The following is a 16,770-nucleotide window of genomic DNA, read 5'->3' as shown; positions in this document are numbered from 1 at the left end:
AGAGGGCTGTGGGTAATGTAGTTCAGGGTAGACCAGAGAGGACTGTGGGTAATGTAGTTCATGGTAGACCAGAGAGGCCTGTGGCTAATGTATACTGTAATGTAATTACTACTAATTACTACATATAAAGTGGTGTAGTCCCAGTCTACTAATGTAATGAACCTGTTGATAGTATAAAGTGGTGTAGTCCCAGTCTACTAATGTAATGAACCTGTTGATAGTATAAAGTGGTGTAGTCCCAGTCTACTAATGTAATGAACCTGTTGATAGTATGAAGTGGTGTAGTCCCAGTCTACTAATGTAATGAACCTGTTGATAAAGTGGTGTAGTCCCAGTCTACTAATGTAATGAACCTGTTGATAGTATAAAGTGGTGTAGTCCCAGTCTACTAATGTAATGAACCTGTTGATAGTATAAAGTGGTGTAGTCCCAGTCTACTAATGTAATGAACCTGTTGATAAAGTGGTGTAGTCCCAGTCTACTAATGTAATGAACCTGTTGACAGTATAAAGTGGTGTAGTCCCAGTCTACTAATGTAATGAACCTGTTGATAAAGTGGTGTAGTCCCAGTCTACTAATGTAATGAACCTGTTGATAGTATAAAGTGGTGTAGTCCCAGTCTACTAATGTAATGAACCTGTTGATAGTATAAAGTGGTGTAGTCCCAGTCTACTAATGTAATGAACCTGTTGATAGTATAAAGTGGTGTAGTCCCAGTCTACTAATGTAATGAACCTGTTGATAGTATAAAGTGGTGTAGTCCCAGTCTACTAATGTAATGAACCTGTTGATAAAGTGGTGTAGTCCCAGTCTACTAATGTAATGAACCTGTTGATAAAGTGGTGTAGTCCCAGTCTACTAATGTAATGAACCTGTTGATAGTATAAAGTGGTGTAGTCCCAGTCTACTAATGTAATGAACCTGTTGATAGTATAAAGTGGTGTAGTCCCAGTCTACTAATGTAATGAACCTGTTGATAAAGTGGTGTAGTCCCAGTCTACTAATGTAATGAACCTGTTGACAGTATAAAGTGGTGTAGTCCCAGTCTACTAATGTAATGAACCTGTTGATAAAGTGGTGTAGTCCCAGTCTACTAATGTAATGAACCTGTTGATAGTATAAAGTGGTGTAGTCCCAGTCTACTAATGTAATGAACCTGTTGATAGTATAAAGTGGTGTAGTCCCAGTCTACTAATGTAATGAACCTGTTGATAGTATAAAGTGGTGTAGTCCCAGTCTACTAATGTAATGAACCTGTTGATAGTATAAAGTGGTGTAGTCCCAGTCTACTAATGTAATGAACCTGTTGATAAAGTGGTGTAGTCCCAGTCTACTAATGTAATGAACCTGTTGATAAAGTGGTGTAGTCCCAGTCTACTAATGTAATGAACCTGTTGATAGTATAAAGTGGTGTAGTCCCAGTCTACTAATGTAATGAACCTGTTGATAAAGTGGTGTAGTCCCAGTCTACTAATGTAATGAACCTGTTGATAAAGTGGTGTAGTCCCAGTCTACTAATGTAATGAACCTGTTGATAGTATAAAGTGGTGTAGTCCCAGTCTACTAATGTAATGAACCTGTTGATAGTATAAAGTGGTGTAGTCCCAGTCTACTAATGTAATGAACCTGTTGATAGTATAAAGGGGTGTAGTCCCAGTCTAATAATGTAATGAACCTGTTGATAAAGTGGTGTAGTCCCAGTCTACTAATGTAATGAACCTGTTGATAAAGTGGTGTAGTCCCAGTCTACTAATGTAATGAACCTGTTGACAGTATAAAGTGGTGTAGTCCCAGTCTACTAATGTAATGAACCTGTTGACCGTAAAAAGTGGTGTAGTCCCAGTCTACTAATGTAATGAACCTGTTGATAAAGTGGTGTAGTCCCAGTCTACTAATGTAATGAACCTGTTGACAGTATAAAGTGGTGTAGTCCCAGTCTACTAATGTAATGAACCTGTTGATAAAGTGGTGTAGTCCCAGTCTACTAATGTAATGAACCTGTTGACAGTATAAAGTGGTGTAGTCCCAGTCTACTAATGTAATGAACCTGTTGATAGTATAAAGTGGTGTAGTCCCAGTCTACTAATGTAATGAACCTGTTGATAAAGTGGTGTAGTCCCAGTCTACTAATGTAATGAACCTGTTGACAGTATAAAGTGGTGTAGTCCCAGTCTACTAATGTAATGAACCTGTTGACAGTATAAAGTGGTGTAGTCCCAGTCTACTAATGTAATGAACCTGTTGACAGTATAAAGTGGTGTAGTCCCAGTCTACTAATGTAATGAACCTGTTGATAGTATAAAGTGGTGTAGTCCCAGTCTACTAATGTAATGAACCTGTTGACAGTATAAAGTGGTGTAGTCCCAGTCTACTAATGTAATGAACCTGTTGATAAAGTGGTGTAGTCCCAGTCTACTAATGTAATGAACCTGTTGATAAAGTGGTGTAGTCCCAGTCTACTAATGTAATGAACCTGTTGACAGTATAAAGTGGTGTAGTCCTAGTCTACTAATGTAATGAACCTGTTGATAAAGTGGTGTAGTCCCAGTCTACACTACGTATCGATGTGGCAGGAAGCGTCTGTCAGAGAACATCTGATTAATGACAACAGTAAACACACTATCTACTGTTGACTCAAACTATCAGTGTCCGGTTTGCGTGCGTGCGTGCGTGCGTGCGTGCGTGCGTGCGTGCGTGGCAGACAGACAGACAGACAGACAGACAGACAGACAGACAGACAGACAGACAGACAGACAGACAGACAGACAGACAGACAGACAGACAGACAGACAGACAGACAGACAGACAGACAGACAGACAGACAGACACTATCAGACCATTTCTATTGTTTATCCATTTCACTTGCTTTGGCAATGTAAACATATGTTCCGATGCCAATAAAGCCCCTTGAAGAAAGGCCCACACACATGACTCATACTGACTTCCCCAAATACAGCCCCTCTGCTCCACAAACACACACACTGGTTTGCTAGAAACTAGAATTGACTTTCATCAGAAGCATTACAACATTTTTGTGAGAAAACCATCAGTAGAGTTGAAAATGCGATGGAAACCCATTTAACTTGGATTAAACCAGGATGGAAACCCATTTAACTTGGATTAAACCAGGATGGGGACCCATTTAACTTGGATTAAACCAGGATGGGAACCCATTTAACTTGGATTAAACCAGGATGGGAACCCATTTAACTTGGATTTAACCAGGATGGGGACCCATTTAACTTGGATTAAACCAGGATGGGGACCCATTTAACTTGGATTAAACCAGGATGGGGACCCATTTAACTTGGATTAAACCAGGATGGGGACCCATTTAACTTGGATTAAACCAGGATGGGGACCCATTTAACTTGGATTAAACCAGGATGGGAACCCATTTAACTTGGATTAAACCAGGATGGGGACCCATTTAACTTGGATTAAACCAGGATGGGGACCCATTTAACTTGGATTAAACCAGGATGGGGACCCATTTAACTTGGATTAAACCAGGATGGGGACCCATTTAACTTGGATTAAACCAGGATGGGGACCCATTTAACTTGGATTAAACCAGGATGGGAACCCATTTAACTGGTCTAGTGTAATAACCTATTCTATAATGACCTCCCTCCATTCTACTGGTCTAGTGTAATAACCTATTCTATAATGACCTCCATTCTACTGGTCTAGTGTAATAACCTATTCTATAATGACCTCCCTCCATTCTACTGGTCTAGTGTAATAACCTATTCTATAATGACCTCCATTCTACTGGTCTAGTGTAGTAACCTATTCTATAATGACCTCCATTCTACTGGTCTAGTGTAATAACCTATTCTATAATGACCTCCATTCTACTGGTCTAGTGTAATAACCTATTCTATAATGACCTCCCTCCATTCTACTGGTCTAGTGTAATAACCTATTCTATAATGACCTCCATTCTACTGGTCTAGTGTAATAACCTATTCTATAATGACCTCCATTCTACTGGTCTAGTGTAATAACCTATTCTATAATGACCTCCCTCCATTCTACTGGTCTAGTGTAATAACCTATTCTATAATGACCTCCATTCTACTGGTCTAGTGTAATAACCTATTCTATAATGACCTCCATTCTACTGGTCTAGTGTAATAACCTATTCTATAATGACCTCCATTCTACTGGTCTAGTGTAATAACCTATTCTATAATGACCTCCATTCTACTGGTCTAGTGTAATAACCTATTCTATAATGACCTCCATTCTACTGGTCTAGTGTAATAACCTATTCTATAATGACCTCCATTCTACTGGTCTAGTGTAATAACCTATTCTATAATGACCTCCCTCCATTCTACTGGTCTAGTGTAATAACCTATTCTATAATGACCTCCATTCTACTGGTCTAGTGTAATAACCTATTCTATAATGACCTCCATTCTACTGGTCTAGTGTAATAACCTATTCTATAATGACCTCCATTCTACTGGTCTAGTGTAATAACCTATTCTATAATGACCTCCATTCTACTGGTCTAGTGTAATAACCTATTCTATAATGACCTCCCTCCATTCTACTGGTCTAGTATAATAACCTATTCTATAATGACCTCCCTCCATTCTACTGGTCTAGTGTAATAACCTATTCTATAATGACCTCCCTCCATTCTACTGGTCTAGTGTAATAACCTATTCTATAATGACCTCCATTCTACTGGTCTAGTGTAATAACCTATTCTATAATGACCTCCCTCCATTCTACTGGTCTAGTGTAATAACCTATTCTATAATGACCTCCATTCTACTGGTCTAGTGTAATAACCTATTCTATAATGACCTCCATTCTACTGGTCTAGTGTAATAACCTATTCTATAATGACCTCCATTCTACTGGTCTAGTGTAATAACCTATTCTATAATGACCTCCCTCCATTCTACTGGTCTAGTGTAATAACCTATTCTATAATGACCTCCATTCTACTGGTCTAGTGTAATAACCTATTCAATAATGACCTCCATTCTACTGGTCTAGTGTAATAACCTATTCTATAATGACCTCCATTCTACTGGTCTAGTGTAATAACCTATTCTATAATGACCTCCATTCTACTGGTCTAGTGTAATAACCTATTCTATAATGACCTCCATTCTACTGGTCTAGTGTAATAACCTATTCTATAATGACCTCCATTCTACTGGTCTAGTGTAATAACCTATTCTATAATGACCTCCATTCTACTGGTCTAGTGTAATAACCTATTCTATAATGACCTCCCTCCATTCTACTGGTCTAGTATAATAACCTATTCTATAATGACCTCCCTCCATTCTACTGGTCTAGTGTAATAACCTATTCTATAATGACCTCCCTCCATTCTACTGGTCTAGTGTAATAACCTATTCTATAATGACCTCCATTCTACTGGTCTAGTGTAATAACCTATTCAATAATGACCTCCATTCTACTGGTCTAGTGTAATAACCTATTCTATAATGACCTCCATTCTACTGGTCTAGTGTAATAACCTATTCTATAATGACCTCCATTCTACTGGTCTAGTGTAATAACCTATTCTATAATGACCTCCATTCTACTGGTCTAGTGTAATAACCTATTCTATAATGACCTCCATTCTACTGGTCTAGTGTAATAACCTATTCTATAATGACCTCCATTCTACTGGTCTAGTGTAATAACCTATTCTATAATGACCTCCCTCCATTCTACTGGTCTAGTATAATAACCTATTCTATAATGACCTCCCTCCATTCTACTGGTCTAGTGTAATAACCTATTCTATAATGACCTCCCTCCATTCTACTGGTCTAGTGTAATAACCTATTCTATAATGACCTCCATTCTACTGGTCTAGTGTAATAACCTATTCTATAATGACCTCCCTCCATTCTACTGGTCTAGTGTAATAACCTATTCTATAATGACCTCCATTCTACTGGTCTAGTGTAATAACCTATTCTATAATGACCTCCATTCTACTGGTCTAGTGTAATAACCTATTCTATAATGACCTCCATTCTACTGGTCTAGTGTAATAACCTATTCTATAATGACCTCCATTCTACTGGTCTAGTGTAATAACCTATTCTATAATGACCTCCATTCTACTGGTCTAGTGTAATAACCTATTCTATAATGACCTCCATTCTACTGGTCTAGTGTAATAACCTATTCTATAATAACCTCCATTCTACTGGTCTAGTGTAATAACCTATTCTATAATGACCTCCATTCTACTGGTCTAGTGTAATAACCTATTCTATAATGACCTCCATTCTACTGGTCTAGTGTAATAACCTATTCTATAATGACCTCCATTCTACTGGTCTAGTGTAATAACCTATTCTATAATGACCTCCATTCTACTGGTCTAGTGTAATAACCTATTCTATAATGACCTCCATTCTACTGGTCTAGTGTAATAACCTATTCTATAATGACCTCCATTCTACTGGTCTAGTGTAATAACCTATTCTATAATGACCTCCATTCTACTGGTCTAGTGTAATAACCTATTCTATAATGACCTCCATTCTACTGGTCTAGTGTAATAACCTATTCTATAATGACCTCCATTCTACTGGTCTAGTGTAATAACCTATTCTATAATGACCTCCATTCTACTGGTCTAGTGTAATAACCTATTCTATAATTACCTCCCTCCATTCTACTGGTCTAGTGTAATAACCTATTCTATAATGACCTCCATTCTACTGGTCTAGTGTAATAACCTATTCTATAATGACCTCCATTCTACTGGTCTAGTGTAATAACCTATTCTATAATGACCTCCATTCTACTGGTCTAGTGTAATAACCTATTCTATAATGACCTCCATTCTACTGGTCTAGTGTAATAACCTATTCTATAATGACCTCCATTCTACTGGTCTAGTGTAATAACCTATTCTATAATGACCTCCATTCTACTGGTCTAGTGTAATAACCTATTCTATAATGACCTCCATTCTACTGGTCTAGTGTAATAACCTATTCTATAATGACCTCCCTCCATTCTACTGGTCTAGTATAATAACCTATTCTATAATGACCTCCCTCCATTCTACTGGTCTAGTGTAATAACCTATTCTATAATGACCTCCCTCCATTCTACTGGTCTAGTGTAATAACCTATTCTATAATGACCTCCATTCTACTGGTCTAGTGTAATAACCTATTCTATAATGACCTCCCTCCATTCTACTGGTCTAGTGTAATAACCTATTCTATAATGACCTCCATTCTACTGGTCTAGTGTAATAACCTATTCTATAATGACCTCCATTCTACTGGTCTAGTGTAATAACCTATTCTATAATGACCTCCATTCTACTGGTCTAGTGTAATAACCTATTCTATAATGACCTCCCTCCATTCTACTGGTCTAGTGTAATAACCTATTCTATAATGACCTCCATTCTACTGGTCTAGTGTAATAACCTATTCAATAATGACCTCCATTCTACTGGTCTAGTGTAATAACCTATTCTATAATGACCTCCATTCTACTGGTCTAGTGTAATAACCTATTCTATAATGACCTCCATTCTACTGGTCTAGTGTAATAACCTATTCTATAATGACCTCCATTCTACTGGTCTAGTGTAATAACCTATTCTATAATGACCTCCATTCTACTGGTCTAGTGTAATAACCTATTCTATAATGACCTCCATTCTACTGGTCTAGTGTAATAACCTATTCTATAATGACCTCCATTCTACTGGTCTAGTGTAATAACCTATTCTATAATGACCTCCATTCTACTGGTCTAGTGTAATAACCTATTCTATAATGACCTCCATTCTACTGGTCTAGTGTAATAACCTATTCTATAATGACCTCCATTCTACTGGTCTAGTGTAATAACCTATTCTATAATGACCTCCATTCTACTGGTCTAGTGTAATAACCTATTCTATAATGACCTCCATTCTACTGGTCTAGTGTAATAACCTATTCTATAATTACCTCCCTCCATTCTACTGGTCTAGTGTAATAACCTATTCTATAATGACCTCCATTCTACTGGTCTAGTGTAATAACCTATTCTATAATGACCTCCATTCTACTGGTCTAGTGTAATAACCTATTCTATAATGACCTCCATTCTACTGGTCTAGTGTAATAACCTATTCTATAATGACCTCCATTCTACTGGTCTAGTGTAATAACCTATTCTATAATGACCTCCATTCTACTGGTCTAGTGTAATAACCTATTCTATAATGACCTCCATTCTACTGGTCTAGTGTAATAACCTATTCTATAATGACCTCCATTCTACTGGTCTAGTGTAATAACCTATTCTATAATGACCTCCCTCCATTCTACTGGTCTAGTATAATAACCTATTCTATAATGACCTCCCTCCATTCTACTGGTCTAGTGTAATAACCTATTCTATAATGACCTCCCTCCATTCTACTGGTCTAGTGTAATAACCTATTCTATAATGACCTCCATTCTACTGGTCTAGTGTAATAACCTATTCTATAATGACCTCCCTCCATTCTACTGGTCTAGTGTAATAACCTATTCTATAATGACCTCCATTCTACTGGTCTAGTGTAATAACCTATTCTATAATGACCTCCATTCTACTGGTCTAGTGTAATAACCTATTATATAATGACCTCCATTCTACTGGTCTAGTGTAATAACCTATTCTATAATGACCTCCCTCCATTCTACTGGTCTAGTGTAATAACCTATTCTATAATGACCTCCATTCTACTGGTCTAGTGTAATAACCTATTCAATAATGACCTCCATTCTACTGGTCTAGTGTAATAACCTATTCTATAATGACCTCCATTCTACTGGTCTAGTGTAATAACCTATTCTATAATGACCTCCATTCTACTGGTCTAGTGTAATAACCTATTCTATAATGACCTCCATTCTACTGGTCTAGTGTAATAACCTATTCTATAATGACCTCCATTCTACTGGTCTAGTGTAATAACCTATTCTATAATGACCTCCATTCTACTGGTCTAGTGTAATAACCTATTCTATAATGACCTCCCTCCATTCTACTGGTCTAGTATAATAACCTATTCTATAATGACCTCCCTCCATTCTACTGGTCTAGTGTAATAACCTATTCTATAATGACCTCCCTCCATTCTACTGGTCTAGTGTAATAACCTATTCTATAATGACCTCCATTCTACTGGTCTAGTGTAATAACCTATTCTATAATGACCTCCATTCTACTGGTCTAGTGTAATAACCTATTCTATAATGACCTCCATTCTACTGGTCTAGTGTAATAACCTATTCTATAATGACCTCCATTCTACTGGTCTAGTGTAATAACCTATTCTATAATGACCTCCATTCTACTGGTCTAGTGTAATAACCTATTCTATAATGACCTCCATTCTACTGGTCTAGTGTAATAACCTATTCTATAATGACCTCCATTCTACTGGTCTAGTGTAATAACCTATTCTATAATGACCTCCATTCTACTGGTCTAGTGTAATAACCTATTCTATAATGACCTCCATTCTACTGGTCTAGTGTAATAACCTATTCTATAATTACCTCCCTCCATTCTACTGGTCTAGTGTAATAACCTATTCTATAATGACCTCCATTCTACTGGTCTAGTGTAATAACCTATTCTATAATGACCTCCATTCTACTGGTCTAGTGTAATAACCTATTCTATAATGACCTCCATTCTACTGGTCTAGTGTAATAACCTATTCTATAATGACCTCCATTCTACTGGTCTAGTGTAATAACCTATTCTATAATGACCTCCATTCTACTGGTCTAGTGTAATAACCTATTCTATAATGACCTCCATTCTACTGGTCTAGTGTAATAACCTATTCTATAATGACCTCCATTCTACTGGTCTAGTGTAATAACCTATTCTATAATGACCTCCCTCCATTCTACTGGTCTAGTATAATAACCTATTCTATAATGACCTCCCTCCATTCTACTGGTCTAGTGTAATAACCTATTCTATAATGACCTCCCTCCATTCTACTGGTCTAGTGTAATAACCTATTCTATAATGACCTCCATTCTACTGGTCTAGTGTAATAACCTATTCTATAATGACCTCCCTCCATTCTACTGGTCTAGTGTAATAACCTATTCTATAATGACCTCCATTCTACTGGTCTAGTGTAATAACCTATTCTATAATGACCTCCATTCTACTGGTCTAGTGTAATAACCTATTCTATAATGACCTCCATTCTACTGGTCTAGTGTAATAACCTATTCTATAATGACCTCCCTCCATTCTACTGGTCTAGTGTAATAACCTATTCTATAATGACCTCCATTCTACTGGTCTAGTGTAATAACCTATTCAATAATGACCTCCATTCTACTGGTCTAGTGTAATAACCTATTCTATAATGACCTCCATTCTACTGGTCTAGTGTAATAACCTATTCTATAATGACCTCCATTCTACTGGTCTAGTGTAATAACCTATTCTATAATGACCTCCATTCTACTGGTCTAGTGTAATAACCTATTCTATAATGACCTCCATTCTACTGGTCTAGTGTAATAACCTATTCTATAATGACCTCCATTCTACTGGTCTAGTGTAATAACCTATTCTATAATGACCTCCCTCCATTCTACTGGTCTAGTATAATAACCTATTCTATAATGACCTCCCTCCATTCTACTGGTCTAGTGTAATAACCTATTCTATAATGACCTCCCTCCATTCTACTGGTCTAGTGTAATAACCTATTCTATAATGACCTCCATTCTACTGGTCTAGTGTAATAACCTATTCAATAATGACCTCCATTCTACTGGTCTAGTGTAATAACCTATTCTATAATGACCTCCATTCTACTGGTCTAGTGTAATAACCTATTCTATAATGACCTCCATTCTACTGGTCTAGTGTAATAACCTATTCTATAATGACCTCCATTCTACTGGTCTAGTGTAATAACCTATTCTATAATGACCTCCATTCTACTGGTCTAGTGTAATAACCTATTCTATAATGACCTCCATTCTACTGGTCTAGTGTAATAACCTATTCTATAATGACCTCCCTCCATTCTACTGGTCTAGTATAATAACCTATTCTATAATGACCTCCCTCCATTCTACTGGTCTAGTGTAATAACCTATTCTATAATGACCTCCCTCCATTCTACTGGTCTAGTGTAATAACCTATTCTATAATGACCTCCATTCTACTGGTCTAGTGTAATAACCTATTCTATAATGACCTCCCTCCATTCTACTGGTCTAGTGTAATAACCTATTCTATAATGACCTCCATTCTACTGGTCTAGTGTAATAACCTATTCTATAATGACCTCCATTCTACTGGTCTAGTGTAATAACCTATTCTATAATGACCTCCATTCTACTGGTCTAGTGTAATAACCTATTCTATAATGACCTCCATTCTACTGGTCTAGTGTAATAACCTATTCTATAATGACCTCCATTCTACTGGTCTAGTGTAATAACCTATTCTATAATAACCTCCATTCTACTGGTCTAGTGTAATAACCTATTCTATAATGACCTCCATTCTACTGGTCTAGTGTAATAACCTATTCTATAATGACCTCCATTCTACTGGTCTAGTGTAATAACCTATTCTATAATGACCTCCATTCTACTGGTCTAGTGTAATAACCTATTCTATAATGACCTCCATTCTACTGGTCTAGTGTAATAACCTATTCTATAATGACCTCCATTCTACTGGTCTAGTGTAATAACCTATTCTATAATGACCTCCATTCTACTGGTCTAGTGTAATAACCTATTCTATAATGACCTCCATTCTACTGGTCTAGTGTAATAACCTATTCTATAATGACCTCCATTCTACTGGTCTAGTGTAATAACCTATTCTATAATGACCTCCATTCTACTGGTCTAGTGTAATAACCTATTCTATAATGACCTCCATTCTACTGGTCTAGTGTAATAACCTATTCTATAATGACCTCCATTCTACTGGTCTAGTGTAATAACCTATTCTATAATGACCTCCCTCCATTCTACTGGTCTAGTGTAATAACCTATTCTATAATGACCTCCATTCTACTGGTCTTTTGTTCTGAGCTCATATTGTCTATTGTTCTATGTTGGCCGGGTATGGTTCCCAATCATAGGCAGCTGTCTATCGTTGTCTCTGATTGGAGATCATATTTAGGCAGCCTTTTCCCAACCTGTTGTTTGTGGGATCTTGTTTTTGTATAGTTGCCTTGAGCACTGCATTACTGGACGTTTATTATATTCTTTGTTGTTTTGGTTGATAGATTCACTATTAAATATAATGTGGAACTCTACGCACGCTGCGTCCACTCATTTCAACAAGCGTGAAATAATGATTATTTAATGACAGTCTCCTGGGCTGTGCTGCGGATAGCGTTTCACATTACAGGCAGAGATGGAAAGTTAAACATTAACATTTTACCAGAATCGTCAGGGTGGGGCAGTGAAACATTCCACTCTAGAGGGGTCTTCGGTGAGGTCAACTTACCATTGTGGTAGATTGGTGATCGTTGGTTTGATTCGGAGGAGGAGGGGGTGTCTGAAAAGAGAAACACACTTAGAACGACAACCAACAAGCCAAACGCTTCAAAACGCCGTCAAAACGTTTTCCACTTTTAAAGTCATGAAAAACACACTGCATGTTTCCATTCATACAACAGTTATAGAACATGTTCTGCAACAGCCCACAGCTCACCCTTAACTAGCTTCTTATTATCCGTATTATGCTTCTATTATGCTTCTCAGCGGTCAGCGGCGTCCACAGCTCACCCATAACTAGCTTCTTATTATCCGTAGGCTTTTCAGCGGTTAGCGGCGTCCACAGCTCACCCATAACTAGCTTCTTATTATCCGTATGCTTCTCAGCGGTCAGCGGCGTCCACAGCTCACCCATAACTAGCTTCTTATTATCCGTAGGCTTTTCAGCGGTTAGCGGCGTCCACAGCTCACCCATAACTAGCTTCTTATTATCCGTAGGCTTTTCAGCGGTCAGCGGCGTCCACAGCTCACCCTTAACTAGCTTCTTATTATCTGTAGGCTTTTCAGCGGTCAGCGGCGCCCACAGCTCACCCTTAACTAGCTTCTTATTATCCGTAGGCTTCTCAGCGGTCAGCGGCGCCCACAGCTCACCCATAACTAGCTTCTTATTATCTGTATGCTTCTCAGCGGCGCCCACAGCTCACCCTTAACTAGCTTCTTATTATCTGTAGGCTTTTCAGCGGTTAGCGGCGTCCACAGCTCACCCATAACTAGCTTCTTATTATCCGTAGGCTTTTTAGCGGTTAGCGGCGTCCACAGCTCACCCATAACTAGCTTCTTATTATCCGTATGCTTCTCAGCGGTCAGCGGCGTCCACAGCTCACCCATAACTAGCTTCTTATTATCCGTAGGCTTTTCAGCGGTCAGCGGCGTCCACAGCTCACCCATAACTAGCTTCTTATTATCCGTAGGCTTTTCAGCGGTTAGCGGCGTCCACAGCTCACCCTTAACTAGCTTCTTATTATCCGTACGCTTTTCAGAGGATAGCGGCGTCCACAGCTCACCCATAACTAGCTTCTTATTATCTGTAGGCTTTTCAGCGGTTAGCGGCGTCCACAGCTCACCCTTAACTAGCTTCTTATTATCGGTAGGCCCCTCAGCGGATAGCGGCGTCCACAGCTCACCTATAACTAGCTTCTTATTATTTGTAGGCTTTTCAGCGGTTATCGGCGCCCACAGCTCACCCATAACTAGCTTCTTATTATCCGTAGGCTTTTCAGCGGTTAGCGGCGTCCACAGCTCACCCATAACTAGCTTCTTATTATCCGTAGGCTTTTCAGCGGATAGCGGCGCCCACAGCTCACCCTTAACTAGCTTCTTATTATCCGTAGGCTTTTCAGCGGTCAGCGGCGTCCACAGCTCACCCATAACTAGCTTCTTATTATCCGTAGGCTTTTCAGCGGTTAGCGGAGCCCACAGCTCACCCATAACTAGCTTCTTATTATCTGTAGGCTTTTCAGCGGATAGCGGCGCCCACAGCTCACCCTTAACTAGCTTCTTATTATCGGTAGGCCCCTCAGCGGATAGCGGCGTCCACAGCTCACCTATAACTAGCTTCTTATTATTTGTAGGCTTTTCAGCGGTTATCGGCGCCCACAGCTCACCCATAACTAGCTTCTTATTATCCGTAGGCTTTTCAGCGGTTAGCGGCGTCCACAGCTCACCCATAACTAGCTTCTTATTATCCGTAGGCTTTTCAGCGGATAGCGGCGCCCACAGCTCACCCTTAACTAGCTTCTTATTATCCGTAGGCTTTTCAGCGGTCAGCGGCGTCCACAGCTCACCCATAACTAGCTTCTTATTATCCGTAGGCTTTTCAGCGGTTAGCGGAGCCCACAGCTCACCCATAACTAGCTTCTTATTATCTGTAGGCTTTTCAGCGGATAGCGGCGCCCACAGCTCACCCTTAACTAGCTTCTTATTATCCGTAGGCTTTTCAGCGGTTAGCGGCGCTGTAACGGCAGCCTTCCTCCTCTTCACGAGAAGAGAAGGTGTAGCAGGGATCGGACCAACACGCAGCGTAGCCAGTGCTCAACATGTTTAATTACGAATAACGTGAACACTTACAACAATACAAAATAAACAAATGTGGCAAACCGATACAGTCCTAGCTGGTGCAGAGAAAACACAGAGACAGGAAACAACCACCCACAAACCCCAACACAAAACAAGCCACCTATATATGATTCCCAATCAGAGACAACACAAAACACCTGCCTCTGATTGAGAACCATATTAGGCCAAACATAGAAACAGACAAACTAGACACACAACATAGAATGCCCACCCAGCTCACGTCCTGACCAACACTAAAACAAGCAAAACACACAAGAACTATGGTCAGAACGTGACAGTTGCCTGCGTGTAACTTACAATTGCCACGCTGTGTTGAAACGTTTAGGAACGTCATTAATCATCACTTGCTTAACTATTGTCTAAACATTTTTATCTTGGAAGCTTTTAGTGTCTACATTGGTTTATACCACGTGCATTCTATTACATCCCTGGTCATCCCTACTGTCTCTGATCTGGAGGACTCACAAAACAGAGAACATCCCTGGTCATCCCTACTGCCTCTGATCTGGAGGACTCACTAAACAGAGAACATCCCTGGTCATCCCTACTGCCTCTGATTTGGAGGACTCACTAAACAGAGAACATCCCTGGTCATCCCTACTGCCTCTGATCTGGAGGACTCACTAAACAGAGAACATCCCTGGTCATCCCTACTGCCTCTGATCTGGAGGACTCACAAAACAGAGAACATCCCTGGTCATCCCTACTGCCTCTGATCTGGAGGACTCACTAAACAGAGAACATCCCTGGTCATCCCTACTGCCTCTGATCTGGAGGACTCACTAAACAGAGAACAACCCTGGTCATCCCTACTGCCTCTGATCTGGAGGACTCACTAAACAGAGAACATCCCTGGTCATCCCTACTGCCTCTCATCTGGAGGACTCACTAAACAGAGAACGTCCCTGGTCATCCCTACTGCCTCTGATCTGGAGGACTCACTAAACAGAGAACATCCCTGGTCATCCCTACTGTCTCTGATCTGGAGGACTCACTAAACAGAGAACATCCCTGGTCATCCCTACTGCCTCTGATCTGGCAGACTCACTAAACAGAGAACATCCCTGGTCATCCCTACTGCCTCTGATGTTTTGTTTGTAAATGATGTCTGAGTGTTGGATTATGACCCTGGCTATCCGTAAACAATAAAAATAAAAAGATTGTGCCGTCTGGTTTACATAATAGAAGGAATATAAAATGATTCATACTTGTAAGTACATTTAAAATCAAATACCTTTACTCAAGTAGTATTTTACTGGGTGACTTTCACTTGAGTCATTTTCTATTAAGGTATCTTAACTTTGACTCAACTATGAGAATGCAGTAGTTTTTCCACCGCTGGGAGACACTATCGTGTAGCTAAAGGTAGTTAGCATGAACGTGTTAGCCCAGGGGTTACCAATGTAATGTAATCCGCGGCCAATGTTTACTTTCGTAAATTGGGGTTATGACAGTCTATTACAAACCAGTCTGACGGTACTTTTGACAGTATTTTCAATCCCAAGGAAGTCTGGTTTGAAGTGACTGGAATGCATCGGAAAGGGAAGTGCATAAGATTATTAGACAATCATTTTGACTGAACTTCTGTGTTGAAAAGATTCAGAACATCGTTATTGACGATGTTATTTTCCCTCCAGTTTGATTTAGTGCCTGAAGACACATACTGTATGTGTTATCCTTCAGTGATGGGGTGGTCTTGTCCACTCTGTTGTAGAAGACAAATACTGCAAATACTATTGTTCATGAGAGTCTTATCTTTCAGTGATGGGGTCATGTGCTCAAAATATGTTGTAGTTTAAACTGTTCCGAAGATAGAGCCACATTCGTAGGAAGAAAACAGAAACCCGCTTTGGTTATTAAAACCGAATTTTGCCTACCAGAGGTTAATGACATAACTCCGGTTCTATGAACCGAAGTTCAATTGTATTTATTTTGCCCCTAATCTGATATAATCCTGGTGTCTCTCACTGCTCACAGAATAAACATCAACTGTCTAATTCAGCAGACTAGCCACTTTAACAACTCATAAACTCACTATCTGATGTTGTCGGTTAATAAGAGCGGTATAAACTTACCGGAGATCGAGTCTGCACCGGAGCTCAGTGAATGGAGGAGAAAGAGAAAGGAG

General features: G+C 39.3%; 1 protein-coding gene across 1 annotated transcript in view; it reads right to left on the bottom strand.

The window, feature by feature from the left end:
- The window catches only part of LOC129841923 (annexin A5-like), a 42,078-nt gene extending 29,516 nt beyond the window's left edge, over positions 1-12,562 (bottom strand). Inside the window, exon 1 of the mRNA XM_055910293.1 lies at positions 12,517-12,562. Within this exon, the coding sequence (XP_055766268.1) occupies positions 12,517-12,519 (3 nt within the window). The 5' untranslated portion in view covers positions 12,520-12,562. The remainder of the gene's footprint in view (positions 1-12,516) is intronic.
- Between the last annotated feature and the right edge of the window lie 4,208 nt (positions 12,563-16,770).

The sequence above is a fragment of the Salvelinus fontinalis genome, unplaced genomic scaffold (genome assembly GCF_029448725.1).
Source record: "Salvelinus fontinalis isolate EN_2023a unplaced genomic scaffold, ASM2944872v1 scaffold_0003, whole genome shotgun sequence".
Classification (NCBI taxonomy): Eukaryota; Metazoa; Chordata; class Actinopteri; order Salmoniformes; family Salmonidae; genus Salvelinus; species Salvelinus fontinalis.
The sequence above is the reverse complement of the archived record's forward strand: the minus strand, read 5'-3'. Positions and strand labels throughout refer to the sequence as shown.